The 22,437-nt window shown below is 41.1% G+C and overlaps 2 protein-coding genes across 4 annotated transcripts in view; one reads left to right on the top strand and one right to left on the bottom strand.

The window, feature by feature from the left end:
• The window catches only part of HOOK3 (hook microtubule tethering protein 3), a 56,538-nt gene extending 39,950 nt beyond the window's left edge, over window positions 1-16,588 (top strand). For both annotated transcript variants that reach the window (XM_081894131.1, XM_081894132.1), the window contains 6 exons: window positions 1,743-1,777; window positions 2,126-2,208; window positions 3,373-3,473; window positions 4,634-4,738; window positions 6,328-6,399; window positions 8,731-16,588. In XM_081894131.1, the coding sequence (XP_081750257.1) occupies window positions 1,743-1,777; window positions 2,126-2,208; window positions 3,373-3,473; window positions 4,634-4,738; window positions 6,328-6,399; window positions 8,731-8,871 (537 nt within the window). In that variant the 3' untranslated portion in view covers window positions 8,872-16,588. The remainder of the gene's footprint in view (window positions 1-1,742; window positions 1,778-2,125; window positions 2,209-3,372; window positions 3,474-4,633; window positions 4,739-6,327; window positions 6,400-8,730) is intronic.
• A 3,745-nt stretch (window positions 16,589-20,333) lies between these two features.
• Window positions 20,334-22,437, bottom strand: part of KCMF1 (potassium channel modulatory factor 1) — a 42,589-nt gene continuing 40,485 nt past the window's right edge. For both annotated transcript variants that reach the window (XM_081894581.1, XM_081894582.1), the window contains exon 7: window positions 20,334-20,962. In XM_081894581.1, the coding sequence (XP_081750707.1) occupies window positions 20,701-20,962 (262 nt within the window). In that variant the 3' untranslated portion in view covers window positions 20,334-20,700. The remainder of the gene's footprint in view (window positions 20,963-22,437) is intronic.

The raw sequence follows: 22,437 nt of genomic DNA, 5'->3' as shown, positions 1-22,437 counted from the left end.
TTAATGCTTTTACACTATTTTCATGTAGGCGTTTCCATGCAGGACTGAGCCACATTAAAATTCACATTGTTCTTATGACAGAAATCATGACACGATGGGCTGTAAATCCCTTGTTTCTTAAATAAAGGTAAAGGTACCCCTGCCCGTATGGGCCAGTCGTGACCGACTCTGGGGTTGTGCGCCCATCTCACTTAAGAGGCCGGGGGCCAGCACTGTCCGGAGACACTTCCGGGTCACGTGGCCAGCGTGACGAAGCTGCTCTGGCGAGCCAGCACCAGCGCAGCACATGGAAACACCATTTACCTTCCCGCTATAAAGCGGTACCTATTTATCTACTTGCACTTAAGGGTGCTTTCAAACTGCTAGGTGGGCAGGAGCTGGGACCGAAAGACGGGAACTCACCGCGGGGATTCGAACCGCCGACCATGCGATCGGCAAGTCCTAGGCACTGAGGTTTTACCCACAAGGCCACCCGCGTCCCGGTGTTTCTTAAATAGGGATGCCTTAATATTTTATAACATTCCTAAATAAACACACTTCTGTGTAGGAATTGGCATGAAACCCATGTATGACTCAGCTGCACCTTCTGAAGGGGAGGGCATTGGAGATCATCACCACTCCTTTGCAAATGTTGCACATGGCAACGTACATGTCGATTGCGTGTACAAGATTTTTACATGAGACTTTCAGTATGCGCATCAAAACCTAGCTATACCATTTTGAACAATTTGGAAGTGGGTTTAACAAATTTATGTACTATGCATTCTTATATATTTAGAAAGCAAAAAATTTCCATACTTGGTCAAGTTAGTGCATTTAGATCAACGCTGCACATATGCTATGAGCCTTGTCTGAATAGGGCTACATTGCATGTATGTAGCAGCTATGGTTTTTGGCTTGTGTGGCACCGGTTAACTCCCTCGACCTTATCTCATTTTTTTACAAAGTCACCGAGGGTAGTAGCTGTGTGACAATTGACAAAATTGCTGCCAGAACAGAGCAGCCACATACCCAGCCTGTAATAATAATAATTTATTATTTATACCCCGCACATCTGGCTGGGTTTCCCCAGCCACTCTGGGCGGCTTCCAACAAAACACTAAAATACAATAACCTATTAAACATTAAAAGTTTCCCTAAACAGGGATGCCTTCAGATGTCTTCTAAAAGTCTGGTAGTTGTTTTTCTCTTTGACATCTGGTGGGAGGGCATTCCACAGGGCGGGCGCCACTACCGAGAAGGCCCTCTGCCTGGTTCCCTGTAACTTAGCTTCTCGCAGCGAGGGAACCGCCAGAAGGCCCTCGGTGCTGGACCTCAGTGTCTGGGCTTAATGATGGGGGTGGAGACGCTCCTTCAGGTATACTGGACCGAGGCCGTTTAGGGCTTTAAAGGTCAGCACCAACACTTTGAATTGTGCTCGTGGTGCACTTTTGTCAGAGAAAAGCTACTTTGGGGAGGGGGTTGATATTTGGTATAAGAGCAGGTGGTCCTTAACCTTTCCCTGCTCCAATTCTCACCCCTCCCCTGGTGGGATTCCAGGTTTATATTTGTTTTTCCTTGCTTTCACATGTCTTGCACTGTGAGAAGAAATAAGGGGGTCCAGCTGAAAAATATTAAGTACCTGAGGCTGCCCATTTAGGCTTTGTTGCACACATTTGCTTTAACTTTTTGTTCTACCCTCAGTTTTTAAATCTTTGCCACAATGAATGCTTCAAATAACACTTTTTTTCTTTTGTTTTTAGTCAGTCATTCTGAAAAAGAAGCTTGATGAACATCTGTAAGTAGTAAAATGTTTTCTGCTACTTATGTAAGGATAGTAAAACAATTATTCTTATCCCAGGCAGCACAGTTAGGAGTGAACCAGCTGAAGGTGGCTAATACATTAAGCATTTAAAAGCTATTTTTAGATCCTAACCCTAAATGTTTTTTATTGAAAAGTTAGTACCACCAGTTCAGGGTATCTTGGGACTATATTGTTAGCTTAATGAATTTTACCGATAGGGATCAGGTGGCATATATTTTGTTAAATTTGACAGAAGTTTTAGAGTGTTATTCTGAAATAGGAATTTTCCAGGGGAAAGTAGTTCAACAACCAGTCATACTCTGGCTCTATCTTTTTTAATAGTGAAAAGCTGCATGAAGCTAATAATGAACTTCAGAAGAAGCGAGCTATCATTGAAGAGTTAGAGCCTCGATATAACAACAGTTGTAAGTAGTTTTATATTTTGCCTTTTAACTGATTTTTATTGTTATAATCATAAAAACACTTCTTTCAAAACACAAATAAATGTCTTAACACAGCTAATTTAGGACTCTGCATTTGGGTTTTTTACAACACAGCATCTAGTTTCTTTAAATCAGCTGAACCCTGATAATTGGCTCTTTTCTTCATTTAGATAACACAGTGTTGTATGTTTGTAACTGGCACTCACTCTAAATGGCATTGAATAGTCTGGCATAGGTACCCTCCATTTGTATTATATACCACCACTATGTGGAGACAGGTAATCTTTTTAAAAAAACAACAACAACAACAACAACACAGGTTGCAAGGCTGTCCCAAGACATTTTGCTGCCTATAGCAAAACAGCAAATGACACCCCCTAACTCCCCCATCTCCCAAAAGAAATCAAGTCAAGGATCATGGTATGTAAGATTGCCCATATCATTTTTGCACCTTGTGCAAACAATCCCACAAACACCTCTCCCTGGGAGTATAAATAAATAAACAAAGAACATTTTGCTGCCCCTTAATTACACCTCAAATCTTCTGCTTGATGTAGACACTGCACTCTCCTTGCCATCAACATTCCCAATACATATGCCAGAATTAGGCTTGTCAACATCTTAGTTTTGAGTACCCTGTCCAGCCTCGGAAATCCATTTACACAACATCTTTAAATGGTGTACTAAACTCCCTAACAGCAGTTTAATTGCATATGGGTTCATGGTCCTTGAAGAACTCGCAATAAAAAACGTCCACACAAATGAAACCCAAAGGAAGAGGAGGACACAAGGTTTTCTGTACTCTGCTGCCAAGTTTTCCTCTGCATTTCCATTGTTACGCTGGATGGAGGGGTTTCAACCTCCCCACCCAGAGCGTGCGTGTGTGTGTGTGTGTAGGTAGGTATAGGTATAGAGAGAGAGAGACAGAGCTGTCTGACTTGAACATCATGTTTATGTGCAATGGGGGTGTTCTTGGGGGAGGGTGTGTTTACAAGCCAGCAATCTTCCCTGTCAAAGCAATTTGATTTCTATTTTCAAATATTCTTAATAGCCCCATAAACACACCTGTCTTTTCAAACTTACTTTAAAAAGTGTTCCCATAAGCTGTCAGAAATCTCTGAAATGTGAAATCTTCTCCCAATAAAGCTCTCAAAATAGAAGAGTTGCAGGAAGCTTTGCGTAAAAAAGAAGAAGAAATGAAGCAAATGGAGGAAAGATACAAGAAATACTTGGAAAAGGCTAAAAGTGTGAGTATCTTCTGTTCTCCACCACATTCCTTAGAGGGCGGAGGCTTGTCCTCCCTCTGTAGCCTCACAAAATTATCAATTAGAATTAACAATATGCCAATACCAAGAATGAGTTAGATTGGGTTTTAAGATTTTTTATTATTATTTTTAACTCTGCCAGCTCTGTGTATCTTGTTAAGGATCCATAGTGTAGAATGCATACTTTGCATTCGGAAGGTTCCCAGGTTCTCTAGCATCTCAACCTAAAGGAATTGAGACGTAGGTGATGGGAAAGACGTCTGTCTGTCTTTATTAACAGGCCAATCACATCACATTATCCATATCGCATTGATTCCAAATTATACAGCCAAATTTTAATTTTTTTGGTGGGGATACCCATACATCAAACTCAGCTCGAGTCCAAAACTATCACTTGTCTTACTGCATTAATTAAACAGTTCTGTCCAGTTTGATCCGGATAGTCCTTTGTTACTTCCTTTCTCTCCTTGTTGTTATTATAAATTCCTTTCTTTGCGATCTCTGATGGTTTTCACAAGCAGGTTAGAAGCTGGCATTCTATGTGGGTTTTGTACTCTTCCAAAAATCATATCAATCTGGGACAGCCTCTGTACAATGCTTCCATAAACAAAATTAATCTCCGATCTGTCCTTTATTTTTTCTGGCTTACCGAATAAATCAAATGATTCTGGGGGTTCTGTCAGGTCAAACTTACATTCCAACATTCCTTCTCATTCACACAATCCTGAATCTCCTCCCCCAGTCCTTCTTCCTCCGGCAAACCTGTCATGGCGAGACGCCATTTTTTAACTGCGTCATAAGTAATTTTCCTCTTTTCTCACCGTTCTCCAGTCTTCTTTCCTGTTATGCTCCGTCCCACATAGTTCTTAAAATCCTGCCTGTGATTCATAGAAACGCGACGATCTTGTTTCTATCTGGGGTGAAGGGTTATTAATGTCACATCATGCAGGGAAAAAAAAGTTTTTTCCTCCACCCCCCCTTCGTTCCAAACATACAGTCAGACATCTGTCTGTCTTGAGACCCTGCAGCGTCACTTCCAAGGATAACAGACAATGCTAGGATAGATGGGGAAATAGTGTGACCCAGGAGAAGGCATTTTCCTGCGTTCTTACTTTGTGCTCTATGGTTCTTGCCCCTTGCAGGTGATCCGTACTTTAGATCCCAAACAGAACCAAGGGTCGGCACCTGAGATTCAGGCACTGAAGAATCAGCTGCAAGAACGTGACAGGATGTTCCATTCTTTAGAGGTAACTTATGCTGGGTTAGCCTAAATGGTTTTAACTTGAGTTTGACATTGGGCAGGATTCAACCAATAAGTCCCGCCAATGGAAGCCTGTACTTGCGCAATGGGGCTTCCCCCTTGCCCTCCGCCACCGTGCCCTTCAAAATTGACTTGTTTCGGAAGCTAAAAAGCTTCCACCGATGGAACAATTGCCATGGGGCTACATTGAATTTCCCCCACTGTATTTTTACTCGGTTGTATCCTACCCTGAGACCATATTGCCAAGGGTAGGTAAGACATCTGTAATAAATTGCAGTACAGTGGAACCTCGCTTTTCGAACGTAATCCATTCCGGAAGACTGTTCCACTTCCGAAATGTTTGAAAACTGAGGATCAATGGGCGGTTGGCAAACTCTATTGAAAAAATGGATAAATATGTAGCGGAAGCCATTCAAAAACGGAAGCAATTACTTCCAGGTTTTTGGTGTTTGGGTTCTGAATCATTCGTCAATGAAGACGTTCAAGAACTGAGGTTCCACTGTAGTAGTAACTTGCAAATCAGTTCTATGTGTGTTTTCTCAGAAGCAAGTTCCACTGATTTTCCAGCTGGCTTATCCTCCAGCTGTCCCTCCCCTTATGCTGATAGATGAGGGCGAGATTTGCATTGTGAGCAGCTGCCTATTCATCACAGAGAGGAATATTGCCAGTCAGAGGGACTTCTCCTCTGCGTCAGAGGTCCCAGCTTTGCCCAGGCAGGCAGAAAGCCACCACTAGCAGATCTCCTTCCAGTGGTAGCAATTGGAGTGCAATGCCTGCAGCTCTGGAGCTGGCATAATGAACAATTACAAGAAACTGCTTCCTCACACGCCCACCTCCACTCACAAACCTTTTGCCCTGGTTGGTGTGAGTGCCAGAGCTCCAGATGCAGCAGGAGATCTGCCACTTCATTCTTTCCTGGCTCCAAGTTAGGATTGCTCTATCCTTGTGCATAGGATTGCTGCGCTTTTGGCAATTATATTGTGCTCCTGAATGTTCACTGTTGGGTTAAGTTTTCATCCTGGTCTCCTGATTTGAAGTAGCAGCCTGAATGTAAAAACAGGCAGCCGTGACCATGTAAAAGTAAAAGGTAAAGGACCCCTGGACGGTTAAGTCCAGTCAAAGGCAACTATGGGGTTGCGGCGCTCATCTCGCTTTCAGGCCAAGGGAGCCAGCATTTGTCCACAGACAGCTTTCCAGGCCATGTGGCCAGCATGACTAAACCACTTCTGGCGCAACGGGACACCGTGACGGAAACCAGAGCACACAGCAACACTGTTTACCATTCCGCCACAGTGGTACCTATTTTTCTACTTGCACTGGCATGCTTTTGAACTGCTAGGTAGGCAGGAGCTGGGACAGAGCAACGGAAGCTCACCCCATTTCACCATGTGGGCACTAATTGAAAATGCTTTTTTATGATGGCTCTAATGACGTGAGGTGTCTGTGGCCTCCAGCACATGTTGCTACAACTAATGGGGAGTAAAATTCATGCGCTTGGACCTGCAATGCTGCATAAATACCTTTAGCACGAATGCCAAATAATCAAAAGCTCTTGATATTGCTTTTCTTAATTAGAAAGAATACGAGAAAACGAAAACTCAAAGAGATATGGAGGAGAAATACCTTGTCAGTGCCTGGTACAATATGGTAAGTAGTCCAAAGTGAAAATAAACACTCAGATATGACTTGTGTTTGTAATAGGTTTTCCTGAACAAGGATGACTCTCAAATTTGATAGTGTTAAGTGCAGGGGCGTCAATTTGATTACCATAGAGATTTGTAGTTTGTGGTATGTTTTTACTCTTTGCTGCTTCAGGACCTCTGCTCCAGGCCTCAGGAGGAAGTGTGTGTGCTGTGATGCTGCAGGAAACAGGTGGGAGAGGGGTGGGAGAGCACAGCATTGGTCCTAAGCCCCAAACATTCCTGGAAACTCCATAATGGAGGTACATGAGATAGTCTACTGTGGCTAAAGTCACTTTTCACATGAAAAGCCTACCTTCTTTCAGGGTTGTTGTTTTTTTGAACCCATATTTGATTTTTAAAATGCCACCTAAATACTACTTTTCACCCCTCCTTCTGATTACTAGATCAGTTGCAGGTGTAAGCTAGAGGAATTTTTAAAATTCTTTCTGTAACATGACTCATCCTTCTGTGGCTTCTGTATCCAGGCCTATTTCTTTCAGCTGTCTCATTATAATTGTCAAACATAGTTCAAAAACCCTTCTAAATGGCTGGCTGATTTTGCCTGAAACAGCAGGGTACAAAATCTAGCTTCCTGAGAATCTTGGCTTTCATTTTTTTAAAAGAGCTTTTTTCCTATATTTCTTGGCTCTGAAGATGCACCTGAAAGTACGTCAGCTATGAGCCTAATAAAATTTCAGAGGCCTCAATAAGATTTCTGGTCATTGTAGGGTAGGGTGCATGTGCCATACATACTTTCATGTATGTACATATAGATGTATAAAACCACCTCCTCCTTTGCACGCAAACAGGACAGACACATGTATAAATACACATTTGCTGCCCCATCATGTCCAGCTTAGCTGTTGGATGGGAAAAGGCAAATTTCTGTGAGATATAAACAAGTATTCAGCAACACACAGCAAAGCTAAGGTGGAAAGCTTTTGAAAAAATGGTGTTCACAGTGGCCCTGTGCTGCGTTACATGCCTTTTATGAGCACCTGCCTTCTCCAAAGTCCGTTTTCTCTCTACAGGCCAGGAAGTGAGGCTTTCAAGTATTCCTACCCTAATCAGAAAGCGATCATGGAAATAAAGGGTGGCAGGTTCCTACTGTCATAGCCTCCATAATTCAAGAATCATGATCCATCCGTCAAGCAGTGTGAAAGGAAAGGTTTTGATAACCTTAAAGCTGGGTCTAGGGGCATGTTATCGTTTCCTCCAGGAGTTACCCATACGTAGGGGTTGGTCAGCAAGCGTCAGCTCGTCTGTGGAAGCTTTGCACATGTACACAGGAAGCAACCTCGTCACAGACACGACACTATAGTTGCCATACCTCTGAAGTTTAGTTGTTCACTACTGCCGCTGGAGAATTGATAGAGGTCATGAATGCTGGTGCAGTATGGCTAAGATTGTCACCTGGGAAGTTGCCAGTTCATCTCATCCCTGCCATGAATTTATTAGATAGCCTTAAGCAAACTACTCTCTCTTAGCTTTAGCCAGAACTCTCAAAACGTGCAATGGAAATGCTAAATTTGAGGATGAACATTTGGGTTTTACTATGGTCTCTTGGCTCCCTGCCCCAAATCTGGGTGGCCCTGTTTGGGAAAGGGACGGTCCAGCGCAGCCAACACACCGTAGTAGAGCAAACTCAATGTATGTTTTAGTTACTACCTCTTTCATAATATTGGAACCCAGGGTTATCGATGAAGCTGATCCATGGCAGAACCAGGACAGACCAAGGAATTACTGCTTTGCACAGCACATGGTTTGATTATGGAACTTGCTACCGCAATTTATAGTGACTGCCACCAACATGGACACCTTTAAAAGGGGATTCAACAAATTCATGAAGGATAAAGCTATCAATAACTACCAGTCATGTTAGTTGCATTAGTTCCAGTATCAGAAGCGCTGTTTCCCTGAGTACTGGTTGATGAGGAGCATGAATGGGAGTTTGCTGTTACACTCATGTCCTCATAGTGGGCTTCCCATGGGCATCTGGCTGGTACCTCGGGTTATATGCTCTTCAGGTTACAAACTCTGCTAACCCAGAAATAGTACCTCAGGTTAAGAACTTTGTTTCAGGATGAGAACAGAAATCGTGCTCCAACGGCCCGGCGGCAGCAGGAGGCCCCATAGGCTAAAGTGGTGCTTCAGGTTAAGAACAGTTTCAGGTTAAGAACGGACCTCTAGAATGAATTAAGTACTTAACCCGAGGTACCACTGTACTGGACAGGAGGGGCCTTTGATATTATCCAGCAAGGCTGCTTTTATACCTACCTGCCTTTTGTCTTTCTAGGGTATGGCTCTTCATAAAAAAGCAGCAGAAGACAGACTTGCTACCACAGGTTCAGGACAGTCCTTCCTGGCTAGACAAAGGCAAGCCACCAGCACAAGAAGAGCCTATCCTGGCCATGTCCAGCCAGCGACAGCAAGGTAGAAGAAGGCCCTGCCTTTTGAATGGAAGCCATCCTGGAATCAAGGCCTACTTCTGTTACGAGTGACAGCATTTCAGGAAACTTTAGCCAGCATCCTTTCTGTATCTTTGTTCCTTGCGGTTGCTGTTAACCATTTCAGGAAGGTGGTTGTTTTTTTCTTTTTTCTTTTTTAAGAAAACACTTTCTCAATGTTTTTAGTCTTACTTTCTGGAGCCTTCCCTTTGTCTTTTGATGTGCCAAAATGTTGGAAAACACCTAGTGGAATGTAATAACGGAATCTCCCCCTCTCTTCCCCTTGTTTATATGGAATTGTCCTGTCTCACCTGAAAGCTGATGATGGCTAAGTAGCAAACCGAAAATGTCCCGTTGGCAAATGATGTTGCCATCCTTTCCAAGGCTACCATTGTATAAAGGGAATTACCTTTTCTTTCTCAATCCAGTCTGATCTGTTTAAATTATGTGATGGAATTTGCAATGGTGTTGCATAGAATTGTTATGAAATGTGTTAGCAGCAATAGTCAGATGCTGGCAGAAGCTGTAACCTGGCTGCAAGTACCTGATCGCGTGTGTTCATGTCCTTCTATTTATCCTTCTCTTGGCTTTAATTTGGAGGGGCAAGCTGATTTTTGTCCTTATTTGCCCTTGTTCTTTTTTTTTCCTTTTAGCATCACTAAGGTTAAAAATGATTTGATGTTCCTGTTCCATTCTTGGTTAGTTCAATCACCGTGGAATATGGCAACCATTCATTGCATGGCCAATTGCTTTAAAGCTTCCCTCTCTGCACTCTAACCAAGTGGAGCACCCATCCTTTTCATTGCCATGTTTCCGCAGTTCTCCACCTGCTTGGAAATCCTAGGAGATGGGACCATAGTAGTATTCTACTTACTGTGTGCCTTGATCCTACAGGTGCCTAGTATTCTACATGGTTAAACCATGATGGAGAAATTTTATGAAGCAGTGAACTGTGTAGAACAGTGCTCTCCTGATCCCCCAGATTACATTTGACTCAAACTCCTCTGAGTCCCAGGCAACATGATCAGGCATGATGGGAATTGTAGTTCAAAAACTTCCCCCATCCCTGGTGTATCAGGGTTGATTTTGATTGGATGTCTTTGGTGGATGCTGTCTTCAAATGGCCATCTACCACTGAGGACTATTTTTAATAGGTCAATAAAGGAGGGAGAATCCATTCATTGCCTTACAGATGGTACCATTGCCTTCAGGCTTGGTGATTCTGACATGAAAGCTCGCTGTCCTTTAGTGCCAAATTTTCATACATGCCTGAACTGTTAATGGGTCTTTGTCATGAAGGAAGGCTAGCAATTCCCCTTCAGATTCTGATCCTTCCAAGTATTGCGTTCTAGATGCTGAGCCGCTTGCACCCTTTTCAAATTAATGTGTGAGAAGTTTGGGGTTGCTCAGGACGAGTAGTTCCATATGGATCCGCCATGGAAGTAGTTTAGAGGTTTTGTTGGAAAACTTCACCTTAAAATAAAAATTCAGTGTGTCTAACATTCAGCAGAGAACAGCTTTTGTTGTGTATCCTTCCAAATGTAGATCATAGTGACCTTTTCCTTTCAAGGAGGGGAAAGGAATCAGAGATGGCTTTAACTTGGAAGTCCACCTGGTTTTTATGGCCACATTTTCAGTATAAAATGTTTTTCTTCTCATCCTCATTTTGTGCGAGAATGCACAGCGCAACTTAATTTTAAGAAAGGAATATTGCCTTTATTCAGCACCACCCTAGTACATAAAAGGAGTTCTTAAAGTTCAGTAATGTGTAGAATAGTAATTAGAAGGCAAGGTGTGGTTGTTAGCCCTTTGTAGTATGGTTTCAATGTTAGATGAAGTAAGTCAGGTATTTCCCTCAGTAGGCATAAAAGTAAATAAAAAAAATCCTTTGCAGGATCATTCACTTGGTAATCTGCCTTTTTTCTGCAATGGTGAATTTGAAGCTGGAGACAAAATATGGGAGGTATCTATGCATAGTTTTCAATTGCACTTACAAGCAAACGTGTTAGATTGGCATCCTGTCTTTTTTTGCTAGTGGCAAGTAGTGTACTGGAAGCAAAAGAGCAGTGATTAGTATTGAGTTAACCAGTTTTAGAGTAATGCATATTATTACACTTGCTATTCCGGGTCGGATAACATCTCCAGGAGTCTTAATTTTGCCAGCTGAATGCTTCTGTAGGCAAAAACTTCTTATTCTGTTGGGAGTGGCAGGAGGGTGTTTTTTTCTTTTCCACAGGCTGTTGTGCATCTTATAGAACTATTCCTGTTTGTTCTGTGCCTGAAAGAAACTTGAAGACAACTTTAATTTTACAATTGAACCCGCATCTTTTTCTTTTTCTGCCTTTGATTTCCGTTCTTGCTTTCCTTTCTCTCTTAGCTGGCGCTGGGGTTTTGCCTGTCTTCCGCAGCATATTTTTGTTTCGTTTTTCATCTAGCATGAAAGCAAAAGCAACTTCTTTCTCCACTTTGTCTGCCATATTTCTTGTTTGCATTGAAGCGGGAGGCAGGCTTATTATCAGTATTCTGAAATGTCAAGAACCCTTCATTAAAACACAATTAAATTTTACTTTGATGCATTGAGAACCGAATATACATTCTTGCTGATCATTAAAAACCAAGGAAAGCAACAGTCAAGGACGAAATTCCCAGAACGACAGTTGCACTTAATTCCTTTTGAAATGAATAAAGACAGTTGTGGTTAAATTAAGTGTCTCTAATTTCTAGAGGACTTAAGTGCAACTGACTTTCTGTATATCAAGGTCATTGTGTCTTGCTGCTGTATGCAGATTTTGTGGCAAAGACAGAAATAAAAGGCTTGTTTCTAAAATATTTATATTGGGTGGAATGGAAACAATTCATAAACCAAGCAAGTCTGTTAATTTTTTATAAACATGTTCACTGAATTTTCCTCGGATAGAGCAGCAGTAATGTTGGCTTGTACTTCCTTATTCGAGATGTGTTCTAACGATGGATAAAATTTGGGCTAGGCAAATGGAATGGAGTTCATATTTTTCTAAAAGAAACATTTAGCAGCAAGTTGTGTGGGCATTTCCAGGCTTGTATTTAAATGTATCCCTCCAACTAAGTTGTCTTCAGGCAGTGAAGGCTAGGGAGGCGGAGGGGGCTGCTGTAAGATGAGTTGCCTTGATGCAAGAAAAAACACACCCTACAGTTGTGTGGGTTGTAGCTTTTGCTTGGATGATTTTTAACTTAAAAATTAGGCAATGTTCCCTCTTGCATTCAAAAAATTTCCTTTTCATGTTTGTATTTTTCTCCAAATTTAGGACATTGGTAGATTTTTATCTGTCTCTTGCGTTCTTCCTGTCGAATTAGGTCTTTCATCGGTTACAATATTCGGTTGCAGTGGAATACTGGAAAGTGAAGGGACGCTCTGAAAGGTGTATCAGATTATTTTTATGGCTTGCAAACAGATCAGATATGCAGCATTTCTGACAGTGTCCCCTAGTAAGTCATAACTGGGAGGGTTAAAGAGAGGAAAACCTTCAGTCTCCTAGCCATTAAAATAGATGATACTGGAGGAACATAATTCTCTTTGGGTTAGCTGTGTGCACACACCCCACCCACAGGGTAATGTCTGACAAAGTTCTTTGTATGAATCACTGCATGCAAGCAGGATCAGGAGCTGCACCTCCACCTTGCAAAGAGAAAGGTAAATGTGAAACTCATCCCTGGGACACCTTTTTTTAAGAAAAAAGAAAGGGACATTATTCCTGAATGGGAGTGCTCATTTTCAGACTGATACACATTTGAACCTGCCTTTATCCTGTAATGAACTTCAGGTTACAGGTCACTTAACACAATAGCCCCAGTCCACTTCCACATACAGGGAAAGTCTGAAGATGTGTTTGTGGCTTGAAGACAGACTAGAACTATCCTCCCATACTAGTTCTGTGTTGGATGCTGGAAGTCTGGGTTGGAGGCCATTAAAAAAAAAGCATCATCTGAAATGGACACTCATCTACGAAAGCTTATGCCATAATATATCCCTTAGTATTTTATCTTAGTATATCTTAGTAATTAAGGTGCTACAAGACACTTAGTTGTGTTTACTGCCAGCAGACTGACACTGGTTGCTCTTTTCAAAACACTGTCAGTTCGGGTTGAATTTTTTATAAAACTATGTGGATAGAACCCCAGCCAGAGTTAGGAGAAAAGACGTCGACCTCCATGTCAGAGAAGCCTTGACGTTTCTGCATTGGAAGCAATTCTGAGTTTTTAAGATGTACAAAATATCTTTTAGTATATTAAAAACCAACTTCTACACGCTCTCAACAATGGTTGTTTTTTTTTGGGGGGGGGGAAGCATATGGTCAGGATCTCCTCCAGTCAACCAGTCAGGAAAGTTTTAAATTGCAAGAGCAATTTATTTTCTTTTTCTTTCAGCACATTGACATCCTATCAAATATAGGGGTACATAGCTGGTAAAATCTTATGTGGATTTATTAGCAAATGAGCTTTCAACGCTTAATACTGTAGCTTATGTTTTATGAACCATTTCCTTGTCACAGCAATGTTGCAGTGTGTAAGTCCATAAACTATACATATTTGCTAAACTTCTTAAAATGTCTCTAAACAGGGTAGTCATCATTTTTTATGTCTTTTTAAAAAATACATTTTGACAGCAATTAAATATTTGCTGTTTCTACGCCTCCCTTTTTATTTTGGATATATGCGATGATATGTGGCTGCTTAACCTGCTGCACTGTTTATCAAACAAGGGCTCTTTGGTCTCTGCCATCTCTCTTTTTATCTCCTGTTCAGTCAACATAAGCAAAACCTCTCATTTTAAAGGTCTTGACACCTTTTTCTCCAAAGCAAAAAGTTGCTTGCAAAGATGCTTATCGCCGTGCGTGCGTACGATTTTACCACTTTCCCATCCAACATTATAAAGCCCCCAATTCTTCTCAGCCACCAAGAGAGTGAAACTTGATACAGTATTCATAAGTTCTAAAAATGGGTGTTGGGTAGGTTGTTGAGCTCCTGTAGCACTTAGTATTCTAACATCCATTGCCGCTGCTACTTAATTCTTCCTGTTAACAGTATTAACATGCAAGTCTCTTGCAACTTCTTCCATTTACTAAGCTAACATTTAATCTTAAATGTATTTTATAAATGCACCTTTGTTTACTGCTATTATTTTAAAAGTGCACTAAAGGAGCCATGTTGTTCAATACTATATACATACATATAGATATTATATATATATATATACTTTTTTTTTTTTTTTAATACCAGCAAAGTCCAGAAAGACGTTTCCTTGGAGAAAGCAGATAGGAAGTGGTGCCCGACCTCTTCCAGGTTTTTTATTTGAAACTCCGAGGCTTGGCATATATGCAATATTTTATTTATTGATGTTGCATCCTGTCTTAATGTGTATATATCCTTTCTTGCTTTTCCCCCCTTGCCCACTGCAGACTTGTACATTTCCTTTTAAAGGCTTCTTTCCCCATCTGTGCAGATGTGTACAAGCAGCTCCAGAAATGAACATCAGTGGAGATCACAAATATCAAAGAAGCATACTCTTCCTTGGTTTCAGTATTATATGTGACATGGCCTTTCTGGATTACATTTAGGGTTGCCTGTATTTATCTTATGTTCTCTCTTCCTCATACCCGCGTTAACTTCCTTTCAGATTGCACTAATGTCTTTCTTTACGTTATGAATTATTGCTATCATCCATGCGATACGTGTACATTATGTTGACAGTGTAACTTGGAATGCTTTGTGCTGCCTTTAAACTATTTTTAAAGCTGCTTTTTTACAAAAAGAAAAAGGTTATACTCTTTTAAGCACACGCTTGTGCTGCTCTAGATTCTGTTTTGTATTGAAGCAGACCTAGGAAATACGGCCGTGTGATAGAAAGCCCGAGGAAAGATTGCTTTGTGGCTGCATTAGTATCTTACTGTTACGTTAGCCGTCCTGCGGGATGGTGAATGAGCCTTCAAAGCCTCTGGTCAGCAACCATTTTTATAGGAGGGCTGCTTTGAGGAGGGAATAGAAATTGGCAGGCCAGCTCTCAATCCCTGTGCTTCCAAAATGCCAGCGAGTCCCATTGGCAGGGCTATCACATCCACTCTGCATGCCTCTTGGTTGACAGCTGGCCTTCATCCTGGGACTGCTCAAGGGGACAGACTTGGCCTCAAGGCGTGCAGCTGCTGGTCTCTGCTTTTAAGCCATAGGAATTGTCTACACAGTCAAGTGAAAAAAGAAACTCTTACTAAGCGCTGTATGGTTTGATTAGCAGGCCTTTTCTAGCACAGCCTTACACTTTTAGCCCTGGTGTCGCCTGCTTAAACAGAGAGGAAGACTGTGTTCTGCAGAACCAAAGCCTCTCTCTCTGTTGTGAGCATGCAGAGGGGGATTAAATTGAGGACAAGTTATTTGATCCAAGACTTTTGCTGAGCACCAGCAACTTCTAAGCATAGTCTCCCCCCCCCCTAGAATGTTGGTTGTTCTCCAAATTTGATGATTCAAGGACGTAGTTTAGGTGGAAATAAACTAATTGATTAGTTCCAAAGTAGCAGAACAGCTCAGTGAAAATGTGCAGCTCTCCCAAGCTTCCTCCAAGATAGGTGTGGTGGCAAAAGTTCTCTCCCCAACTTGAGTAAGGAATGTGTGCGCCAGGGGAGGGGGAAGATTGAGGTCGAGTTTGAATCCTGGTTCCCTTGCAGGCTCAGATTGAATGTCAAGGATGATCAGGCCTGCATGTCACTCACCATTGCCCACTTGGATGTGGGGATCTCTGGCATCGGGAAGCTGGGTTGCTGTTGGCTGGCTTAGGATTGAATTAGGCAGACGTGTAGGACCCGGTAGTAGGAATTTGATGTTCAACATTTGAATGTAAGACTTGCCAGATACTTGGATAGGCAAGTACTATGTAAGTTCCGAACTCCTTGCAGTTTGAGGGGGAGATGTCCGCTGCCTTCATTATTCCAATACCTAATCATGAGACATCAATATCCTCTCCTACCTTTTCTTCTCTTGCACAAACTTTTGAGTTAACTGGTTTGCAAGGAATTGCCTTGTAGTTTGGTCTGGTGTGGTTGCTTTTGGAGTCTTGTTTTGTGTTTGCTGCTGCTCTTAGCATACATGGCTTGAGGTCAGGGGCTTTTTTGTATCTTGTGTCTTTTTCCCCCTTGCCTACTAAAACATGTCAGACCACTAGCTGGAGTCATAGAGGAATGTGAGATTAAAGTATAAACTCCAATAGGCACTTTTGGCTGTCTATTTGAAACGGTTTGGGTTTGTGCAACTGCAACTTTCTGAGATCCTAAGCATGTTTTAAACATATCGGTTACTGTGTCTTATGTAGTTTTCACGTTCTCTCTCTCTCTCTCCCCCCCCCCCTTGTCCATTTTTCAATAGCAACTTGACTGTCCTGACCTAGATGTTGACTGGTTACCAAAATTACTGTTTATGAAACTGCTGGTGATATTTCCCCCCCCCCTGTATGAGTGTAAACTCCTCCAACCACCAAATATTAATTCTCTCCCCACCTATGAATCTTACCCTGTATCTACCATCTTGCCATGGTAGAGGTTTTAGTATGAATGTGTGTAAAGACAAGGTAATATGGTCAGGTGTTCAAAGCACCCTCCCCTTCCCCATTCAAATAATAATGCTTCCAAGGCTACAAAACCAGTGTACAGTTGTTAAACAAGTTGTAAATAAAGGCTTATATAAAACCTGGCGCTGCTTTTTATTACATGAAGCAATTGTTATTTATCATACACATATCCCGGCATTTCTCTGGAAAACTCAGGTTGTTGCGCACGGTCTTTCCCATTTTATCCTCAAACTAGTCCTGTGAGGGAGGGTCAAGACAATTCACCACTAAGAAAAGGGGGGCTATTTGATATGATGTATCCATGTTGAAAATTGGAGTTTGAACATATTTAATAGTGCTGCACACTCAGTTTTTAAGGCAGTGTAATTATAGGTAACAGTGGGACAATCAAAGTTATCAACCTAGAACCGTGATAGAGGGGAGAAAATATTATTGCACAGAAGAAATGTATTCCAAAGGAAAGAGAACAAAATGTCAACCAACATGCTATCCTAGCCCCAAAATGCATCAAACCCCCAGTTTGGAAGGGGGGGATTTGTCTGAGGAAGTTGCCACATCACACTTATTTATGTTACTCATTTATTTTCCTGCTGATTTTTTCACCCCCGTTTTGAAAATGCCTTTTATAGCAAAAGTTTCGTTATCTTGGTTTGGTTACCAACTTCCTCTAATACAGGTTTTGCAGAACTCTTCACCACAACCACAAATAGTCTATTAGCACTGCCCCAAGAGCTGTCTTGGGATGAGTGAAGAGATGTAGCTGGGTTGGGTGGCAACAGCTTTATGTTGCTTTGAGCAAGCAGGCTATAGGTAATTTTCATCTATGCAGATGGTGAAGGTGCTTGTAATTTGCATTGTGTGAAGAAATCCTCAAAGGCAGTGATAAACTTCATAAAATAGGTAAGATTATAGACTTCTCTTTACTATCTCATTCTCAAAAAAGCCTAACCAAAAGTTAGCAACGTGTCAGATGGGCTTGAACTTATTTGGTGATGAAAGAGAAGTATGGTGTATGTCAAAACACTAAGCAAGCATTCACCAATAAATAGCACATTGTGACTACTCGCTGGAGTTGCTAAGTTGCCTCTCATGCTAATATGGATTAATTCCGATAAAAGTAGATAAAATCACTTTCCATAAACAATACATAGCCCTTCTGGCCATGATACAGGTTTCTCCAAATAACCTGATTACAGTATTATACCCAGGACAGTAGCAGGTTGAAACAGATGGGCTATCAACTACAGTACATGGAAGAGGCTGGCCAGGTGTTTTTTCTTGGACGCAATCAGGAGAAGCAAAATGTGATGCTGTTGTGCTGGCAAAAAGGCCCCCTACCTGCAGCCAGCTCAGAAAGGTATATATACATTTCACCGTCTAGGCACTGCCGCTGGTGAACCTGTGACGTGACTTTTATATCTTTTTAAAGATCTCAAAACAGTACATAAAACATTGGAAGGGAATCAGCACCCAATGGACAACTTTAGCTCATTATTTTGGCCACTGTCCTGTACCGTGAACAAAGCTTAGCACCAGGAACAAGCAGCATCCAAGCAAAAAATGGCATGTGACCCATTCACCAAGAACCTCTCAGAAATGTGGAGCTAATCACAATATTGAAGGTAGGTTGGAAGGTCCCCAAAACTGTTCACATACAGTGCCTGAAATGCATCACTGAGAAGTGCAGTGTCACGACAATTGTATTCTCAGCATCAGAATCTATACACCTACTTGCAAGTTTCACCGAGGTGTTGAAAGTGCCATGGCTCCCCCACAAACCTGTTCAGTTAAGTGAGTGGTGAAGGCCTTTGTGGGTACAGCTGTCCATCTCTGGACTGCTGTCCCCAGAAATGCTTGGGTTGGTGCCCACACTTCTGTCCTTTTCCTGCCAAAAATGTTTTTTTTTAAGAACAAAATTGTCAGTCACTGATAACCATTAACTGAATCTAATTTTAGTCTACTTCTGTGATAGCCATCTGCTTTGATGTGCTGAATTGTGTTGATTGGTAGTGACACTGCCAGCATAATTGAAGAGCAGGATGCCAGCAAACATCTAACAAAGCCTGGAAAAACTGAAATGTAACACACCTTTGCACTCTAGGGAGTTCACAGTAGTTGAGGCTTTAGAGACTGGATCTGTCTTTATCAGCTGGTGAGGGAATGCTGTGGGTGCCCAAGTTTGGCACAGTCTCAAACCAGTACTTCTGCCGCAGATGCCCCAACACATACGGATACTGGAGATTTACATTTTACAACAAAACAAACTCAAAAAAACAGCAATGTCATCTTATGAGCCAAGAACTTCTCCAGTGTAGGTCTTATTAAAATATCACTGAAAAAAGAATGCCTGGCATCTGGATAACACGCCAACACCAAAGAAGAACCAACTGAACAACAGTCTTGAAAATGCTTTATTGAACTGCGTGCCTTATTGTAATGTGCAGGTGTGTTTGAAAAGACTACAGCTTGAAAACTGGTTTTGAAAATCCTCAACAATTAAAAAAAAATCCCTAGCTGGGTTAAACTCCCAAGATAACCAGAGGGCTGCTGTAAAATTCCCCCTTAGAACATTCTGTTGCAGAGACTAAAAAAAAAAGAACCAAATCTAGTACTGTATTTTATATAGAAATAACTGGAATCAGAAACTAAAAACCAGTGGGTGGGGCTTTTTCCCATTTTCGATGAGAATCTGTCCTTTTAAAACCCCACCATCCTGCTCAAGTCTGCAATTAATTCTAAGATGCTTGCTATGTAGCAGAAGTGGAAAGGGTAGAGAGGGGAGATAGAGATGAAGAAAGTGAGAGAACCAGAGAGAAACATGATTATTGTCTAAGCCTAGTTTAGATTTAATCAGAAGCTGTGTGCAATTTTGTCTTTATAGTCTAACTTTACATTCCCTTCCCCACCACCCCAACCCCCCCAAAACAAAAAAACCCTCCTGTTCCTGCCTTGGGGCTATTATGAAAGTCTATGGACAAAAACACTGTACATTTTTATACATACAGGATTAATAGTATAGGCATGTAGGTGGCATGATTCAATTAAAAAGGCTTTTTACTTTTTTATACCAGGAAAAAAAATCAAGAAATAATAAATAAAAAGGTGCTAGAATTAGCATTAAGAATGCAGTTGTAATATATTGACAAAAGTTTGGGAAGTCAACCTCCTCAAGCTCTCCTGTTGCTGACAAGTCTCTGCAAACTAGGTAGCAAATACATAAATAACTCAAAAACATATGATTGAGACTGTGAAGGTTTTTAAAACTAAGACAACATAATCCAGGTTAACTTTTGTTTTCTTTTAAGACAATGAGCAAATGAATAATCTACACCTGAATAAAACATGTTTTAACAGTTTGAAAATGGTTTTCTTTTAACAACCACAAAAAGGAAAAAAAACTTCTAAACAAAGTTGAACAAGTATTTTGATTATAGGGCACACAAAAAAGCCCCCTTTGCCAGAAGATTTTGGCAGTGGCCTTACTTTTGTGTCTCCTAGAGATGCATAAAAAGCAGGCTGAAACTCCACGTGGATGTGCGGTGGTTAAAGAGAGCAACACAAGGGTCACACCGAGCAAAACGTCACACCCCGGAAACAAGCTGTCCCACTGCAGAGCTTGCATGATGTGCAAACGGCACATGTAATAAAAGTGGTTCAGACGTACATTATTCAAAAGCTACTTGATGGCCACACAATGCTAAGTGAGCATTAACTTCTTTGCCTTGTAACCTTTGAATAATGGGAAAGCTTTGGGGGGAGGGGGAGGGAGTCGTTTATAGTTTTACTCCTTGTATTTAAATTTTTTTAAATGACAAGGTCACTAAAACTCATGCACGCTGCAAAAAACCTCATGCAGTAAAGGTAAACCATCCAAGCAGTTTTTATTCATTAATATTCATAAATACACACAGCAGCTTCATTAGAGATTTCATTTTTTTCCCTCTTCAGTTTGAATGTGGAGTATTAGGAGAACCTTTTTGCATGTCAAAAAGTACAGGGCACAGAGGATTTCCCCTCTGATCTGCAACCTACATTTACCTGCTAGAAGTAAAAATTATTTTTAAGTGGAAATGATTATCATATATATCTTTCTCTCTTCCTTTGAATGTACACAATGTAACAAGAGTGACAGACCTGAAATTACAATCACCAAAACAAACCCAAGATAGTTGTTGTCCACTTTCATTGGCAAATACAGCACAGAGGACATTGTCTGCGAAGTGGGATGTCATCAAAGAGGAGGTGGAGGAGGCTCGTTTCCTTTATTACTCTCTTTTAAATTTAGATTTTCTAAAGCAACATCTAAAGGCATAATATCTACACAGCCCATAGCACCAAAATCGGCAACCTCCCCACGCTCGTCCTCATCAGAGGAGGAGCTTTCTTCCCGCATTAAAGTGGACAGCAGAAGCTCTTGAACAAACAGGCTGCGGTCAGCTCGCTCACTCTCCATTGACTGACGCTCTACTTCAGACATCTTGGGATCGTTCAACCTGCACAAGAAGGGGAGACAAAACAGGATACAGCTGAAAATTCTGAGGCTTGGGAACACTGTACACACCAAGTGTCTAATAATCTACAAGATCATGTCTTGGGTTCAGAAAAGATGCATCTGATTTATTTCTACACTAGGAAAGAGATGATCAGAGACTGCCAGTGATCACTCCTTGCTTATATCCAATACCCTAAGTCCCTAGCACCAGCGCTCTTGAGACCTTAACTGCTCCAGTGCTGCTTCTATGGAACCCATAGTTGTATTACCGCAGGGTAATACAACTTTAGCAAACCTGCATGGTAACTGGAGGGATTACTGCTCTGATAGTTGAATGTATGCTGCACACGCTATTCAACTTTCCCATCTTCTGCTATCAGATAGTTTGCCACCTTGGTACTTTTTGTGTGAAAATGGAACAAAATGGAGGGTTGCCGTGACATTCTGCTACAAAGGGAGGACCCCAGAAACCTATTCAGGAGATGAGATTAAAATCTATTTCCCAGGAATCTTCACGAAGGGATTATTCTGACCCAAAGATGGTATTGGGTATCTTTTAGAATTTATCTGATCAAAAGTATAAAAGTTGCCGAGATGTAAGCAAACAAGGAGAAGACCTTTTTAAATGAAGGAATCACAACAAACGAGATGCTTAAAACAAGGTTCCTTCTCTATTTTTTTTAAAGAAGGCATTCCCTTAAGATTAAATTGAGGAAGGAAGAATAATCTTACAGAGGAAGTAAGCAAGGCAAAGTTGAAGGGCCAAACTGAAGGGGCCAAGATACTGAGGCCAATATGAGTTAGTGGGAAAGTGGCTTAAGAATTCTCTTTTCAAATTTGTGGCTAAGTTTTTCAAAATATGGGAATTGTGTATATCTGTGTAGATTTGAGAGGCCCATGCCACGGTACTCCATTTGTGGTATTTTACTCCAGTGGGGTTACCTAAGACTTCTAATGGTACAAAAGCAGGCTGTTGGGAGACATTGTGCAGACAGTGGAAGCTGCTAATCATATGTAGTGGGCACACGAGGCACGCAGATGATTATTAGTCTCAGTTCTACAAGATCTAACTTTCCTTTTAGGCTTTATAAACTATTTCAAAGTTAGCATATAATGTAAATTGTGACAGTAAAAAGTTGGCCATAGCTTGAAACTGACAACACACTCAGTCTCCTTCAGTAAAATAATGTCTTTGGAAGATGTCAGAAGAGATGAAAATGATTTTAAAATAACATATGTAAAATATTTTAATCAGTCTACAATGGAGGGCCATTATTAATTGGTTCCATTTTGTTCTATATTATGAGTTCTCATAGAGATTTTGTTTAAAGAGAATTAAAGAGGAATTAAAAAGAAATATTTGATGAATCCATTACTATCTCGGTATTTCTACTTTACAACAGATACCATTTTTGTAATGCGTAGATTTGAGAATATATGAAGGATTTAATTTGTTGTAATGTATTTTGATTCTTA

Source organism: Podarcis melisellensis (genome assembly GCF_964234715.1).
Source record: "Podarcis melisellensis genome assembly, chromosome: 17".
Taxonomy (NCBI): domain Eukaryota; kingdom Metazoa; phylum Chordata; class Lepidosauria; order Squamata; family Lacertidae; genus Podarcis; species Podarcis melisellensis.
The sequence above is the reverse complement of the archived record's forward strand: the minus strand, read 5'-3'. Positions and strand labels throughout refer to the sequence as shown.